At 43.3% G+C, this 16456-nt stretch overlaps 3 protein-coding genes across 3 annotated transcripts in view; 2 read left to right on the top strand and 1 right to left on the bottom strand.

Moving 5' to 3' along the window:
• slc12a5a (solute carrier family 12 member 5a) overlaps positions 1-5733 on the bottom strand; it is a 143369-nt gene extending 137636 nt beyond the window's left edge. The window contains exon 1 of the mRNA XM_070839659.1: positions 5562-5733. Within this exon, the coding sequence (XP_070695760.1) occupies positions 5562-5733 (172 nt within the window). The remainder of the gene's footprint in view (positions 1-5561) is intronic.
• Positions 5734-10552: 4819 nt separating this feature from the next.
• Positions 10553-15282, top strand: LOC139217510 (N-acetyltransferase 8-like). Its single transcript, XM_070848832.1, has 3 exons — positions 10553-10671; positions 13062-13171; positions 14239-15282. Exon 3 carries the CDS (start codon positions 14261-14263, stop codon positions 14933-14935), a length of 675 nt encoding a protein of 224 aa, XP_070704933.1. The 5' UTR covers positions 10553-10671; positions 13062-13171; positions 14239-14260; the 3' UTR covers positions 14936-15282.
• Positions 11707-12381, top strand: LOC139207573 (N-acetyltransferase family 8 member 3-like). Its single transcript, XM_070837315.1, has 2 exons — positions 11707-11729; positions 11829-12381. The coding sequence occupies exons 1-2, from the start codon at positions 11707-11709 to the stop codon at positions 12289-12291; spliced, it is 486 nt and encodes a 161-aa protein (XP_070693416.1). The 3' UTR covers positions 12292-12381.
• Positions 15283-16456: the final 1174 nt, after the last annotated feature.

Below are 16456 nucleotides of genomic sequence, written 5' to 3'. Positions count from 1 at the left end.
GAAAACAAACCAGTCACCTCCATACTCACCCCTCCCACCATCGATGTAACGCACACCCACACACACACACACACACACACACACACACTGCATGTATTCATAATGTGCTCATAGATCTGTGTTGCCATTTTGTTGTTGCAGAGGTGGTACAGCCAGTCAAGCGTTAAAGGTTACAAAATCAGTATGTCAGTCTGTAACTAACAGGCTCCCGTGTTCAAATTCCCAGCCCAGCTTTGATAATGTAGTTGGGAAAGATTCAAGACAAGATCGTGCCACTAAGAATGTCAAGCAGGGCGATGCTGAGACCAGAGAGCATCTCAAACTCTTCTGGCTGACCAAAGCTAAAGCAATCTTCACATATAAAACATAAATCCCATTAAACTGCTATGAAAGCTTTTTGGTTGTAGCAGCCTATAATCATACAATACTGTTGTGTTTATTCTTCAGTGTTACACTGAATGTCAAAGCCAATAAGGAGTATTTGGCTGTTAGAAAAGAGCTTTGTCAACCAGCACCAAAGTGCTACATACACATATCAAAATATGTGTATTATCAAAGCAACACAAGACAACTAACAGACCTCCAAATAATCCAAATGACCTGGACCTGGATTACAGGTAAAGAAAAAAAATGAACAGTGTTTAAACATGACAACATGCCAAACAATCAGCAATGAAAAACAGGTAAATTGGTGCAAAGTCAACACGAATATACAAGAACATAGAGGATCAAAGGGGATTTAGACACTTCAGAGTCTCTTTTCATTAAGTGTTTACATTTTTTTTGGTGCCTCCTATAAATTCCACTGATAAACAGAGTCCAGCTGTTTTCCAAATAAAACCTCACATCTCAAACCTAATCTCTGTCTGTGGAAACAGATGGCCGACAACATCAAATCCAATGTGTAGTTAAAAAAACACAAGTAATGCATTTCTACTTTGATGAGAAAAGCTGCGACTACACGAGGCTTTCTGAGGGCTCATAAATATTCCATAAAAATCCTAATCAGATGTGCACACTCTTCCCAGCAGTGACTAAAACAGCACCCCACTATTTTAATCCTACAATAGGAGTCATCCACAATAGGCCTTTGTGACTCAGTATCTGTGTTCACCATCGCACTGCACCTCTATATCAAAGAGGTTGTCTATTATTTACATGGCATTCATTACAGCGCAGAGGCAGAAATGCCTGAATAAACACACAAACAATCCACCGTCTGGTCAGGCAGCAGTACATTATCATGGGAGCACAATCGCTGGCAGCCACTGCTGGATAAGGATTTCAGCCGAATTTCAGTGATAATAATAATAATAATAAGAAGAAGAAGAAGAAGAAGAAGACAGTTGTGATCTGTATTTAAAGGTTTATGTCTTCAGTTGGAACTAATAGGTTTGAGGCTGCAGACAGACTAGGGAAGTCAGACAATGCTGAGGGGTGGACTCAAATATTGTGTGGATTTGTTGGCAATAGAGGAGAAAAGAAAACATAGAATATTGCCAGACTTATCCTTTAATGCTTTAATAATACAGAGCAGGTCTGCCCATCTCTACTCTGGGTTTGGTGGGGAGAGAGCCGCATAAACAAGAACATGGAGTAATACAATGTTTACGCTGTAGCGTAAGGAAGTGCATGGGAATTTTTTGATTCAATTTGTTCCTTCACACACACACACACACACACACTAACTTGTATATAGACTTAGAATACATTACAGGAATATAGAGTGGCAAAGACACAAGCACATATGCAGATATATGCATGGTCCTCAGAGATAGAACAAATACAAATCTGTTCTTGCTGTTGTCATGAGGTTATTAGGTTGTGTTGTTGGTGTGATTATGGTTGTTGTTGTTATCCCCGTGCTCCCATGCTAGGTCAATGTCCTCTGGAGTGTATTTGCCTAGAAGGAAACAGAACATCCTGGCACAGATTAAACCGCGACCAAGTCGGCCTCTGTGCTTATGGACCAAAACACTGCAGACAAACTGGGTTACAGTTATTAATGTCAAATGTTTGTGTTTATAAATCCAAGCCCTTCTGCTACAATAGCTACAGTTGGTACATTAATAACACTAAACCACAAGTACGCACACACACACACACTCCTGCTCATACACAACGTGCAGAATATGTTGGAGCAATCACAGCTTGGCTGGAAACCGCAGGAGTCCAGGCAGAGGAGTGCATCCATAATAGATCGAGCTGTAAAGCAGACCATCCAAATTCGCTCTAAATAGTTCAGACATATGGAGGTCTACTCACTCATGTAAAAACTACATTTAATTTAGGAAGTTACACATCTTAAAGTTGCTCTGATCATATCTATATCCAAATTTTTTAATTTTTATTTTTTTTAATTTACAGTTTTTTCTGTTCTGCTGATCGGTGTGAACTGTCCCTGTCAAACTATGTATGAGTAGGAGAATGCTGTGTTTACAGCTTGCTGTACAGCGTCCAAGTGGTCAAAAAATAATGATTAATGCCAGCTCAAATAATAACAATAATGTTGGAAATATGAGGTTTCTGAATGACATGGAAGTTTGAAAGCCTCCTTGCTTTGCCAAAGATAAGAAACACGCAGCCCACTATGAGCCCATCTGCGGCCCACTCCACCGAGTCCAACTGATCAAACGAAGATATAGCTCGTTACTGCTGCAAGGTCAAGGGCAGAGCGGGCACTTGACAGCCACACGAGGATCTTCCTTCCTGCTGCAGCAAGTCATCGTCAACCACACGGGCTGACTGAGCTCACACCTCCCTCTGGATCAATAGAAACAGGATCATGGGTCCAGGCCATAGGGGAACATTTTTAAAATCGCTCTGGTCCACCAGCTAAAATAAGAACAAGACTGAAATGGGGGCTTGGTAGACCATGGAATTATCACACAGCAGGAAAACGCCAACAATAGCATAATTGCATCGATTCAGACCTGAGCACAAACACATCACACCCCTTTAAGTATGAACAACCAGAATATTCACTCAAACCCTCTGTTTCAGCCGAACCAACTCACACACACAGACGCACAATATGGACGTCTCACTGATGCCATATATATATTGCTACACCCATTAGTATAGACAATTAATCGTTCGGTCAAGTGACAAACAAATACTATTTTGACAAAAGGACGAATCATTTGAGTAATTTTTCCAACATAGAATACCAAATAATCTCTGGTTTCAGCTTTTCAAATGTGATGATTTTTGCTTGAACTTAATATCTTTGTGGACAGCAAATAATAGTTCTGGGATATTGTGATGGACATTTTTCACCATAACCTTCATCATTTTAGTAACAAAACAAAGAAAATAGCAGCAGATACGGAATTTGATTTTTCTGGGGCAACAATTCAGCTCAAGTTATTTGGGATGAAAAAATGCCTTATCAAAAAATATCTGTTATTTTCATTTTTACGCTTTCACAATCAAAATAAGTGCTACTTTCAGTCCTCATTTACACTTCTATCATACAGTAATATGAAATGTCGCACATACAGTACATTGTACATCATTAGCCTCCTACTTATGGTGTTCAGATCTGGTGTTCGTCCATGTTATCTTTTTGTTCTATTACGGGAATGTCAAGTCACACAGAACAAAACCAGGAGAGAAAATATCACACCATCCCAGCAAGAGATTGATTTCATAATGGTACTTGTTTGATCTGAAGTGTTTTCACCCCATTGCAAGACCATTTGAGAGACAACTCTAGTGAAAATGTACTGTGTCGCTATGGCAACCAGCAAAGTGGATGCAGAGACACCAGTCTCCACGAGGCTGCAGCTGAGCCAGAGCATCGCATGTATGAGGGGAGGTCCTACACTAAAGTGTTCCCCATCTCTAAAGGGGAACACAAGGAGATGGTGAGATTTGTTCCCATCAACCCAGACAGCCATCCTTTGTGTTCAGAGGAATGATTGAGATGCACCGGGGCATTCAAGTGGAGAAATGCTGAGCGGGCATTTTTATGTTATTTCAGCTGCACAGGAGGAGATGGTGGCACATTTTGAACCTCCAAGGCTTTCTGTGGCCACATGCAGCAATCAAGGGGAGTGCTGGACCGAGCAGCTAAAAGCTTTCATTCCTCACCTCAGAGGCTGGCTGTTGTAATGGAGGAAATCTAATATATCCAGTGAGTGTCAGGTTAAGTACTGTATATATAATCAAATGTAAGGACTGAAGATCGTGGTGTAGCTCCAGAAAAGACCTAAATGACAACAAAATATCTATAGTGTTCATTACTGTTCTAACAATGCTGGTCACAGCCTTTAGCCAGTGAGGGTCAGACTGAATGTCTGACTAGGGCTGCATGGACATCAGAGCAAAGCACAGAACCTCCAGAGCAGCAAATGTAGAGCTGCAGTAAAGGAATTTATGGGAACCCAGGGAGCCCGGCCGATTAATCTGAAATGTCGTTAATGTAGGAGCCTTCGTATGTTAAACACAGAATGAATAGTATTGATTCATTTGCAGATAAATCTTTATTTGCACTTGACTGGACATGAATGATTGCACTTTTTCTAATGCTAATCATTGGTAATGGTAAGGGCTTCCATTCCTGGCCCAATGGGAATTTCCGCCGCCATTTGTTCTGCACTGCTGCGTTCCCTTCAGACAATGACTGACAGGACCTTGATTATTTCAATCAGGTGAGTCGGTGACAGGACTGAACCACAATGGTGCTGGATCCCAGAGGACAGAGCTGGGACTACTCAGCGGGGCACTGGAGGAAAGTGCTATAACTTAACAGTAGAGATGAAGGTTTGACCAACTATGTTTTTATTCACCTTTGATCAAACCCATCCTTACAATGAGCACAGGACTTGACCCAAACTAAATGTGTGCTATCCTGGGATACAACTCAGACACAAAAGAGACAGAAACAACACACTTTCCATGCTCTCCCCTTATAAAATCATTTGCTAGTAGAGTATAAGATAAAACGTACTTGACATTGACATCTCCTTTTCAACACCAGGAAAGCAAGTAGTTTCATTGATCACATGCTGTGGTTTCAAGTGGTGTGAAATCCTGAATGACTGATTGAATGTAATTAATCATACAAAAGCCTTATGAATCAGGCCACTTAAAGTTAGGTCTACCAGATGGAGAGATGAAGAGCATATAAGCTGCTGCCTTACAACTGAGGGGTTACCAAACATCAACTGATGCCCTTCAGAGCGACCACTGCTAAAAATAAACACTCATTTGAATATGCAACAGTGGGAGCAACATGCCTAAGTCATACAAAAAAATTAAAGGACTGAGTGGCGAAAAAGCAAAGCATACTCCATTTTCTTTGTCAACACAGACATGAACATTTAACTTCTAATATTCTGCGCAGTGCTCCTGTAACAATACAAATATTGTGCAGGGGGGGAAAGGGGAATTTGCGCGCTTTGCAGTGTCAGACGGTGCTTCATGTGGCCATTAAAAATTCAAGTCACACACACATCTGTCCATAGACAATGTGGAGTCACCAGGACTGCTAGCATGTAGGCTACAGCTAACAAACAGCGTTAGGGTGAATGAAGCCGGCTGAAGTGTCTCCCTACCTTTGAGCTCCACCACCACCTCGGTACCGGCAGCAGCAGCAGCATCCTCCCCCTGCTGGGCGTCGCTGCTGGTCGGGGGCTCGTCTCCCTCAAACAGCTGGTTCACCTCCCCCTGGATGTCTGAGGGGCGCCGGTCGCCGTCGCTCTTGGAGACGGTGAACCTCTGGCTCATGGTTGTCGCCGGCTGGGTCTTGCCACACGGAGAGCGGGGTGACTGGGACAAAGACGGGGGAAAACGCTCTCGCTTCGCTCGTTATTGTAGTCCACCTCCTCCGTCCGGTAACTTTACCTCCGACTACTCTGTCCGGGGCGGGCAGCCGCTTTTTGTCGGGCAGCTGGATGTGTGAAGCCGCCTGGACCAGCTCATCAACCGGTGTCTGGAGCCTGCCGCGCACCTGGGTCCTAGAGCCTAGGGTTCACCTCCGCCTTAAGGAAAACAAAAACACACCTCATTACTATTATCACACGCTTCACTACACGTAACACGTGAACAATACATTGTACTTACTGTTTTTATCCCGAATTATCTTATTTATGTGAATATCTTAACGATGCCATTCAAAGCTACGCAGCTAATTAGACGTCTGAGCTGGCGTTGCTAGGCAACCGCCGAATAAGCTAAAGATCTGCTGTCAGTCAGTGAAGCAGCTGCTGTGCTGTTTTACTACGACAATAGTTTATGTATTTAAAAACAGAGATAGTTTATGTATTTAAAAACAGAGATAGTTTATGTATTTAAAAACAGAGATAGTTTATGTATTTAAAAACAGAGATAGTTTATGTATTTAAAAACAGAGATAGTTTAAATATTTAAAAACAGATAGTTTATGTATTTAAAAACAGAGATGGTTTATGTATTTAAAAAAAACAGAGATAGTTTATGTATTTAAAAAAAACAGAGATAGTTTATGTTTTTAAAAAACAGATAGTTTATGTATTTAAAAAAACAGAGATAGTTTATGTATTTAAAAAAACAGATAGTTTATGTATTTAAAAAAACAGAGATAGTTTATGTATTTAAAAAACAGAGATAGTTTATGTATTTAAAAACAGAGATAGTTTATGTATTTAAAAAAAAAAAGATAGTTTATGTATTTAAAAAACAGAGATTAGTGGGAAACAGTTGTAAAAGATTCTTAAAATTAATCCTAATAATCTGCAACTGGTTGCTGCCAGGGCTGGATTACCAACCAGTTAGCTCAATATCAGATCACATTATAAGGTCCATAGATAACCACTTTATATTGGGTTTACCTTTTACCAATCTCGAGGCCTTTGTTATTTAAACTTATTTGTTGCATGTTACTAAATTAATTTGTGTTTAATTAATTTGTCTAAGAGCAAACCTGGGGTCATGTAGTATTCCAGATAATAGGCCCAAGGCCGTCCTCCCAAGTTAATCCAGTGAAAGGTGGAAGGTGCATCATGCAAAGACATAATCACACTAGACTGCCATTTCATTACCATTCATTAATTTATTCTATTTGAATCACTGGACAAATGTGAGGCGGTGGTTTAGAGGCCATAGTTGTGAGCGTTAAATCATATTAAGAAGTGTAGATCTCATTGGGACAGTTCAGGTCTCAGTGTTGCCCTTTACGTTCCCCATACAAACAGGCCTTTTTCCACAGCAGACATTTTGACTTGTCATAGTAGGAAAAGCACAGGTGTTACTAACATTAACAATGCTCTAGTGAAGCGTCCCAGGCGGTGTGAGACAGTGACGAAGGATATCCTCTATCTCATCTCGTTTGTCTTGTCAGGTTTGTAAACGTAGGATTATTTCACATTCATCAGTCTGCAGTTGTTGGCAGCCACGTAAGTCAGTCCCACACAAGTATGAACCAGATGCAGATGGTCCAGTGCCTAGAGACAGGCAGGTGATACTAAAGCTCTGAAGCCACTTTAACTCTTTCAGCAGACTGTGTCAGAGCTTGTGTCAAGTCAAGAAAAGCACATGACCGATGACGTCCAAAGCTTCAAACGTCACTGCTGCCTCAGAGAGTGCTTCATTCAGTTTGACGGTTATCAAAGACTTGCAGCTTCAGACACAAAAACACATAAGCCCGCAGTGACACTGAGCCTAAAGTGAACCAAGAACGTACATCGATAAGTTCTCTCAGCAAAAACAAAGATAGTCTGACTTCCTCCCACAGCCCAAAGACATGCAGGCTGGGTTAATTGGTGATTCTAGGTGTGAATAGGTGTGAGGGAGAGCCTGAATGGTTGTCTGCCTCTATGTGTCGGCCTTGTGACAGACTGGGATCCAGTCCAGAAGGCACCCCGCCTCAGCTGGGACTCTCTCCAGCCTCCCTGCGACCCTTAAGGCAAAGCGATATAGACAATGTATAACTGAATATTGCACAACGACGTTTAATGCAGCACTTCTGATCTTAAGTATTATAGATTTAATGAACTCAGTCTTCTTGAACTTTTTTTTGCACACACTAGCAGAAAACTGTTAAAATCATTAGTGTTGCAGTGCTTCAGCCTGTCTTGAAGAGCTGCTATAAGCTCTACCGACCACCAGGTGTCACTAAGCTTGTTGAGTCTGAAGCCCTGATGCTTTGACTCTTTGTCTGAACAAAGGGAAAGAAAGCACCTGCCCTTCACAACCTGTAGCCCGAGCAGGCATGCTGGTTGGCTGTTGTTTGCTGGCATGATCAGCACTGCTAACACATTTTTTGCAATCTACTATATGCAGTCATTTAATTTATAGGAATTGCAAGATTCACACATTTTAAGATGGCAGGCTTGACAATTCAATAAGATGTGCTTAAAAGTTTAACTGTAAGATTCTGACTGCTGTTCACTATCTAGCACCTGTCAGTAGTTTACTCTCAACTACTAATCACATCACCAGAAGTACTGTGTGAAACTAAACGTCACTGATGACGCTGATGATGTTATTTGCTTTTATATAATATCTGATGCTGCTCATGTGGGGATTCTTGAATCCTTAATTTTGAATTCCTGAATCGTTGCATCTCTCTCTTGATTACAGAGTTTGGTCTAGACCTGCTCTTAGGAGAATAAACACCTGGATGTAAATAGTCACATTGGCTATTCCCCCTTTAGTGCAAATAACATTGTTGGCTGCTGACATCCGTGTGCAAATAGCATCTGCCGTAAACCATAATGTACAACCAACATTTTAGGTAAATATAGAGGATGTATTCACACACATACACAAGTGTCACTTTGGATCTGTATGTCATTCTCTTACTGAAAGAAGAAGTGCAGTAGCATTTATTCAGTCTTAGGAAAAGGTGTGGTTGTGAAAAAGTTTGATGAGTCCATATTTCAGTTTTGACTTTGTTCATAGTTTGTTTGTAAATTGGCTTAAGTGACATCTAGAGGCAACTTTTACTTCTCAAACAGGGTGGGTTGAGCAGGGTGTAATCATAACCACGTCATGTAGGTGCTGCGGTTTTACATGAAAACATGAAAACTCCAGAATCAGCTGAAAAGAAACTCTAATCCTCCTTTGTTTGACAGGCCATTGGACAAGATATCTGCGTGTGTACATTTTCCTCTACCACACTGATAAAACTGCCTCTCATTTATTTAGGAAGCAGAAGCTGAACCCTGATAATCCTGAATGGGATTAGAGCCTCTCCTGAACAGTATGATAGAACCTCACATCCAATACGCCAGTGTAGAAGAGATCGATAAATGCTGCCCATCCACAGATGAACTAAATTTAAATTCACACACTCATGCTTCCCACAGCTGCATTCCCTCATCTCTTCCATACAGCAAGGGACTGAGTGGGTGATCCCCAGGTGCATCTGCGTACTCTCTCATGGAGACAGATTCATCTCCTTTAGGAACAGGATTGATTGCACCTCAGGGCCCCGGGATTTGGAGGAGAGATATGCATAATCCAAATTAATTACCAGTCGATCCTGGTGTCAAGTCAGATGTTATTCTTCTGATTACACCTTACTACAGGATACTTTAGGTGCTCCAACAGGAACAGGAAGCTAACATTTACACATAGCACTTCCATTTTACTTATGAAATGATTTGTGTGACTCAGTGTTAACAGCTTAAAAAGCTAAAATAAAGTGAATTCCATCACAGAGATGCTGAAGTTTTAACCTCCCTCCTCAAAAATGATTGAGATTCCTCACCTTGTTCCTTCTTGAAACACTTTGCAGGCAATGGTTGCCAGAAAAGCTGTTTTGAATAACCATTCATGAGGGGCCCCTTCATGCCCCCCACCTGTTGACGCCACTGTGCAAAATAATTGTCACCTTCTGCATGTAGACCTGTGTGCATGTTTGCGCTCTGATTACTGCCTCTGAGTAAATCAATAACTGAAGATCATCCCAAGGTAACATTGTAGTTAATGGAAAGCCTGGTGGTCCTATCGTTAATGGAGGGGTGGTCACCTTCCTACAACTGCATCCCGTGCCACAGATCGGGGAGGCTCAGGCTTCTGGACAGAGGTGTGTGGACACACAGTGAGCGGAGGTTTCCTCCAGGATAAATAAAGTGATTTCTAACCCTGCACATGTGGAGCCATGAGAGCTTACAGCTCTTTGCACTGTCCCCCATCAGTTATCAACACGGTTATCTTTACTGCGACAGTAACTCCACTGCACTTCGACCGGACGGGAAAGTAAGACTCTGTTAAAAATTAAAGTTAATAGAAGGTTAAGGTTAACCTTTTGAATGAATGTCTTTATTGCCATTGCAACAAGTACAATACAATTAAAAGGTGCAACCTCCTTTAGGAGCCATAATAAGGTATAAAAGAAGAACACAATAAATAGAATAAAAAAGGTGTAAAGTACACTAAAGTGCAAAAAATAAATAAAATGAATATCATTCACACCCAAAAAAACTTCACTTCAGTCACAGTCATACATTGTTTAGAGCAATTTTGGCTCTTGCATAGAAGCTGTTCTTCAGTCTGTTTGTTCTGGCCTTTAATGTCCTGAAACGTCTGCCAGAAGGGAACAGTTCCAAAAGCGAGTGTCCAGGATGGGTTGGATCCCTGAGGATGTGCTGTGCCCTCCTGAGGCAGTGGGAACTGTAGAGCTCCTCCAGAGAAAGAAGGGGCAGTCGGTGATCTTCTGGGCCGTGGTGACCACCCTTTGGAGTGCTTTTCTATCTGCAGCTGTGCAGCTGGAAAACCACACACAGATGCAGTATGTGAGGATGCTCTCTATGGAGCATCGGTAGAAGGACACAAGCAGTTTCTGTGTGAGGTGGTTGTTCCTAAGTGGTGGCTCTGGTGTTGGCACTCCAGGTCAGGTTGTCCTAGATATGCACGCCCAAGAACCAGAAGTTGGAGACCCTTTCCACACAATCCCCACCAATGAACAGGGGCTGAATGTCTGTCTTCTTCCTGCTGAAGTCTATGATAGTCTCCTTTGTCTTAGTGGTGTTTAGGATCAGGTTATTCTCCATGCACCACACAGACAGCTGCTCCACCTCATCCTGGTATGCAGATTCATCCCCTCCTGTGATGAGCCCCACCACGGTGGTATCATCGGCAAACTTCATTATGCTTTATAATCAGCCCCTTTCTGGGGTGTAGTGAGGTGCAGTCATGCCCTGAGGGGAGCTGGTGCTGAGGCTGATGGCTGGGGAGACGTGGGGGCCTACTCTCACCTTCTGGGAGCGATCTGTCAAAACGTCCCTGATCCAGAGGCAGACGGAGTCGGATATAGCCAGGTCAGACAGTTTTGACACCAATCTGTTGGGGAGGATTGTGTTGAACGCCGAGCTGAAGTCCACGAAGAGCAGCCGTGCGTCGCCCCCCTGCTGCTCCAGGTGAGACAGAGCAGTGTGGAGGACTGTAGCTATGGCGTCCTCCATGGACCTGTTAGTCCTGTAGGTGAACTGGTGAGGGTCAAAGCCGGGTGTAGGCTGGAGGTGATGTGGGTCTGGACCCATTTCTCGCCACCACCTGTAGTCTGTAGGTCTGTAGTTTGTTATGTGTTGGACCCCTCACCACACCTGCCTGCAGTCATTGCCCTCTATTCTCCTTTGCCTCTCTAATTCCCCTCTTCAGGTTGGCTCCGGCAGTGCTGCACAGCTCGTGGTCACCAGACCTGAAGGCAGTGTCCCTCTCCCTGAGCAGGCTCCGTACCCGTTTTGTCATCCAGGGATTTTGTTGGAGTAAACCCAGATGCTCCTGTCCACAGTGGTGACGTCCGTGCAGAACTAGAAGTAATCCAAGACTGCTGTCGTGTCCTGCTCCAGGTCCTGATGTCCTGATGTTCAAACTCATCCCAGCTTGTTGTCTCAAAGCCTCGTCTACTACTGCTGTCATCAGCTATATGCCACCTACGTCAAGGACGTACTGAGGACGGACATGCAAGACATCCCAGGGAACTATCTGAGCAGAGCGGATGACTGTTTCTGGGTGGCTGTGGCAGACCTCGATGGGAAGGCGCAGGTCTTGGGTATGGTGGCTGTAGTGGCCAAACAGAGTGGGAATGAAAGACACAGGGAACTGTTCAGAATGATCATCTCACCGTCGTGCAGACGGATGGGCCTGGGCTTCAGGTTGGCTCAGACTGTAGTTGACTTCTGTAAAGAGCGAGGCTTCTCTAAGGTGGTGCTGGAGACCAGCTCCACTCAGAGAGCTGCTGTGGCCCTGTACAACAAATTGGGCTTCAGCCTCGTCCTCTCACACACCAAAACAAAGGCCTTCTTTTGGGTAGTGGCGCTGGCAAGGGTCACTGTTTTAAGAATGGAAAAACACCTGTAGCCCTGAAATAACCCTGATCAGTTACTGTGATGTTCCTGTTATGTTCGTCTATCAGTTCAAGCCTTTTCATTGATGGCACTTGGCTGAAATCATCAAGACTGCGGTCGTGTCCTGCTCCAGGTCCTGATGTTCAAACACATCCCAGCTTGTTGTCTCAAAGCAGTCCTGCAGCTGCTGGGACGCACCTCCGGGGCAGGTCTTAACAGTTCTGGATGTGGTTGGAGCACTTTTCCTGAGGGGGGTACATGTTGGTATCAAGTGACCCCCCCCCCTCTTGCCTGTGTAGCGCCGGTGCAGCGTGCGGCCTACTAGCTCGATAGCTGTGTCTGCGAAAGATGAATGGAGCCAACAGTCCTTCACAGTGTTGTTAGTAGAAACCTGTAGTCTCAGCTCATCCATCTTGTATTTGCGAGAAAAACGGTAGGAAGCGGTGGTTTGTGTAGCCTTGCTAGCCATCTCCTCCTCTCGCTACGCCGCTTTCGTCTCCTCCCCCTTGGGACGGTAGTCCACGGAGCGCCGGGGCTCCTGGCGATGTCTGCCGGGATGTTTTGGGAGTTAATGAACTCGACTGTAACAGTCTGCTCCTATTTCCGGAAGCTTGTGCCGGCTGTAGAAGCTGTTCATATGCCCAAACACACACAACTCACATGCTCACAGCCACACGCAAACAAAGCGCCTCAAGGCGGAGCAACCACCCGCAGCGTCCCTGCGCGCAGCCATCTCTCCCCCCCCTCCTCCCCTCTCTTCCCCTCTCCTGCCTCCTTTTAGAGCAGTTCATGGTGTTTGCTGGTCATTTTGGCCGCTGAGAGTGAACCAGGTCAGCTGGACTGTGCTGCTGCTGCTGCTGCTGCTGCTGCTCCACACGGATCGCTGTCACTGCGTAAGAGCGTCACTCTTCACAAAGGCTGATTCTATAACGAAGCTAGCGCACAAATGAGTTAAACACGACTTTCGAAGTGAATTAAATTAGCACAGCGTTACAAAGCCGGGCCTGGTACTGATAAGCTACTTAATTAACCCTTTTGTATGCCCGTACTAAAGTTAGCTAACTTTGAGGAAGCCCAACGGCTTAAATGTTGCTAATTAACTTAGCAGGCTAACGGCGGTGACGTCACGCTGCCAGGCAGCGTGTGGTTAAGAATAATAAGGATAAGAACTCCAGTATAACTATCACTATCACCAGGAGGGGACAGCTCAGCCTGTCCAACTAAACTATAAACTAGCCTCATTACATGCTGTTCAACGCTGCTGCTGATTATTATCTGAATGAAAATCAGTGATTGATTGGTCATTTTTTGATTAATTGTTTAGTCTAAAAATTGCCAAAAGAAAGTGAGGTCTTCATCTAACTGTCTCAAACCCAAAGATAAAAGAATATATGATATCTCAAAGAGAAAAGCAGCAAATCCTCACATCTGACAGTCTGACTTAAAAAGGTAATGCATGACCTAAATTGTTGCGGATCATTCAAGTGATTCATTAATGAACTAATCCTTGCCAGTTTGTGGCCGTCCAACATTTCTTTTCTTAAACATCTACTACATTATCGTACAGTCTCGTCAACATGCTGATTCTGATCTGTGTTTTTTTTATTCTCACCTTTAGCCCTTGGTTTGACAGCACGGTGAGCTTCATATAAAAAGTGGTAGAGCTGAAATAACTAGTCAACAAGACAACTATTTCTAGCTCAGATGCAGGTTTGCTGCTTTTCTCTGTCCTATGTAACAGTAAACTGAATATATTGGTTTTTTTGGACTGACAGTCAAATAAAACAAGGATTTTGATGAAGCCACTTCAAGTTGTGGGAAATTGTAATGTCATGACTTTTAACAGACAAAACAACGAATGATAATGACAATAATCATTATTTGCATTCCTAAATAGGGTATAGTTTGAGATTTGGCTAAAATGCAAACTAAAGTTTCACATGCAAATCCTTTATTTTAGTTTCTTCTAGTTCCTATTGGTCATGCAGCTGGTGATCCGCCGCTACCGTCCCTCGGACAAGGACACAGTTCTCACCCTGTTCAGCATAGGCATCCAGGAGCACATCCATCCATGTTTTCACAACGCCATGACCAGCCCTCTCTACCTAGCCATCACTCTGGCTCTGTGTGTGGCTGGCTACCTCCTAGGCTCTGTGGTTGGGGCTGTGGTGTTACCAGGAGTCTGGGTGAGCCTCATCTACTACTGCTGTCATCAGCTGTATGCCACCTATGTCAATGACGTACTGAAGACGGACATGCAAGACATCCCAGGGAACTATCTGAGCAGAGCGGATGACTGTTTCTGGGTGGCTGTGGCTGACCTCGATGGGAAGGCGCAGGTCTTGGGTATGGTGGCTGTAGTGGCCAAACAGAGTGGGAATGAAAGACACGGGGAACTGTTCAGAATGATCATCTCACCGTCGTGCAGACGGATGGGCCTGGGCTTCAGGTTGGCTCAGACTGTAGTTGACTTCTGTAAAGAGCGAGGCTTCTCTAAGGTGGTGCTGGAGACCAGCTCCACTCAGATAGCTGCCTTGGCCCTGTACAACAAATTGGGCTTCAGCCTCGTCCTCTCACACACCAAAACAAAGGCCTTCTTTTGGGTAGTGGCGCTGGCAAGGGTCACTGTTTTAAGAATGGAAAAACGCCTGAAATAACCCTGATCAGTCACTGTGATGTTCCTGTTATGTTCGTCTATCACTTCAAGCCTTTTCATTGATGGCACTTGGCTGAAATCATAACTTTCAGCTATGTCTCATAAACAAAAACACAAAGAGCAAGAGTCTTTCATTTGTACTGTATGTAAGACCAACTGTAAAGACACACTGTTGCTCTTAATAATTAGTTTATTCAACCAAGATACACAGACTGCTGATTATTCTACTTTTGATGTTTTTTTATAAAAATGACACTTCTGTGATTTTATTTTACAAATGATCACACATGTAATTATTGTCACACAAAATCATGCTATCAAGAAATAAAACCACCACTAAAGCTTTTACACAGTTGTGTGTTTTGCTTTTTGCACATTTGCACTGACTGCAATCTTTTTAAAGCCCTGAGCCTCCACACCAGCGTGTGATGGAAACATGAACCTGCATTCTTTCGAATGTCCAGCAGGAGGCTGCTTGTGTGGAAGTCTAAGAGAAAATGAGCTCACTTCTCATTTTATTACGTCAGTAAACATTTTCCTAAGGAGTTTATGGTCTCAGTTGCTAGTTTCAAGTCTTCCTCAACACAGCAGGTTGTTTCTTCAGTAAATTATGGTCCCATTTAGAGGGAATGAGTCGATGGAGCAGGACTTGCTTCAGGATGAGACTAACCAATCAGAGGAGGTCTTCTCGGAACGAACTTCACTTCTGGCTCCAAAAAGCCAAGAGGGTGATGCCTGTAAAGCGAAACTTGAGGCTTCAAAACAATGGTTCACAAACCATCGGTTGACACCACGGTTGCCACGTCCACTTCTTTTATACAGTCTATGGTGTTTACACATATTGATTAGACTTCAGTCATTCACTACACTCTATATGACGGATACTCAGCAGTGAGCAGTGAATCGAGATTATGGACACTTATCATAATTTCCCATGTGTTCTTTTGTGAAATAATTAATGGTACTTTATAGTCATTTATACCCACAGAATTAGGACACTTAAATAAAGTGGGGAACAGTAAACGTAGGGCACTATATAGTGAACAGGGAGTGATTACAGATAAAGCCATGGTCTGGAAGGGGTCTACTCAAGTAAAAATGAGTGGAAAAGCCTGTGTGGGTGAACCATGGGTGTGTGGGGCCTTAAACATACACTATACACAATATATAGTGAGTGTGCTGCCATGTTTTAAACTTTGGATTCTGCAACACTATCCATAAAAGTAAATGACAATGGCTTTTTACACTAAAATTATCTTCATTGTCCTTCATTCACTCACACTCACACTCACCTTTTACTGCCCTGATTTAGTTGAGAAGGAAAAGAAGGTTGATTTCAGTCTAACAGAACAGTAGGGGACGCCATTTATCTGAAGAATAAAAACACTGAAGCGCTTCTGTCTGCCTGTGATTTAGGTGAATTATGTCTACAGTGTTGTACCTCAGTATTTAGAGTACATGAATAGGAGTCATGTAAAGTATCAGTGATAGATATTTAGATATTACTGTGGTCAGTGACAAA

Source organism: Pempheris klunzingeri, chromosome 2, assembly GCF_042242105.1.
Source record: "Pempheris klunzingeri isolate RE-2024b chromosome 2, fPemKlu1.hap1, whole genome shotgun sequence".
Lineage (NCBI taxonomy): Eukaryota > Metazoa > Chordata > Actinopteri > Acropomatiformes > Pempheridae > Pempheris > Pempheris klunzingeri.
Note: the sequence above shows the minus strand (reverse complement) of the source record. Positions and strands in the feature narration are given on the sequence as shown.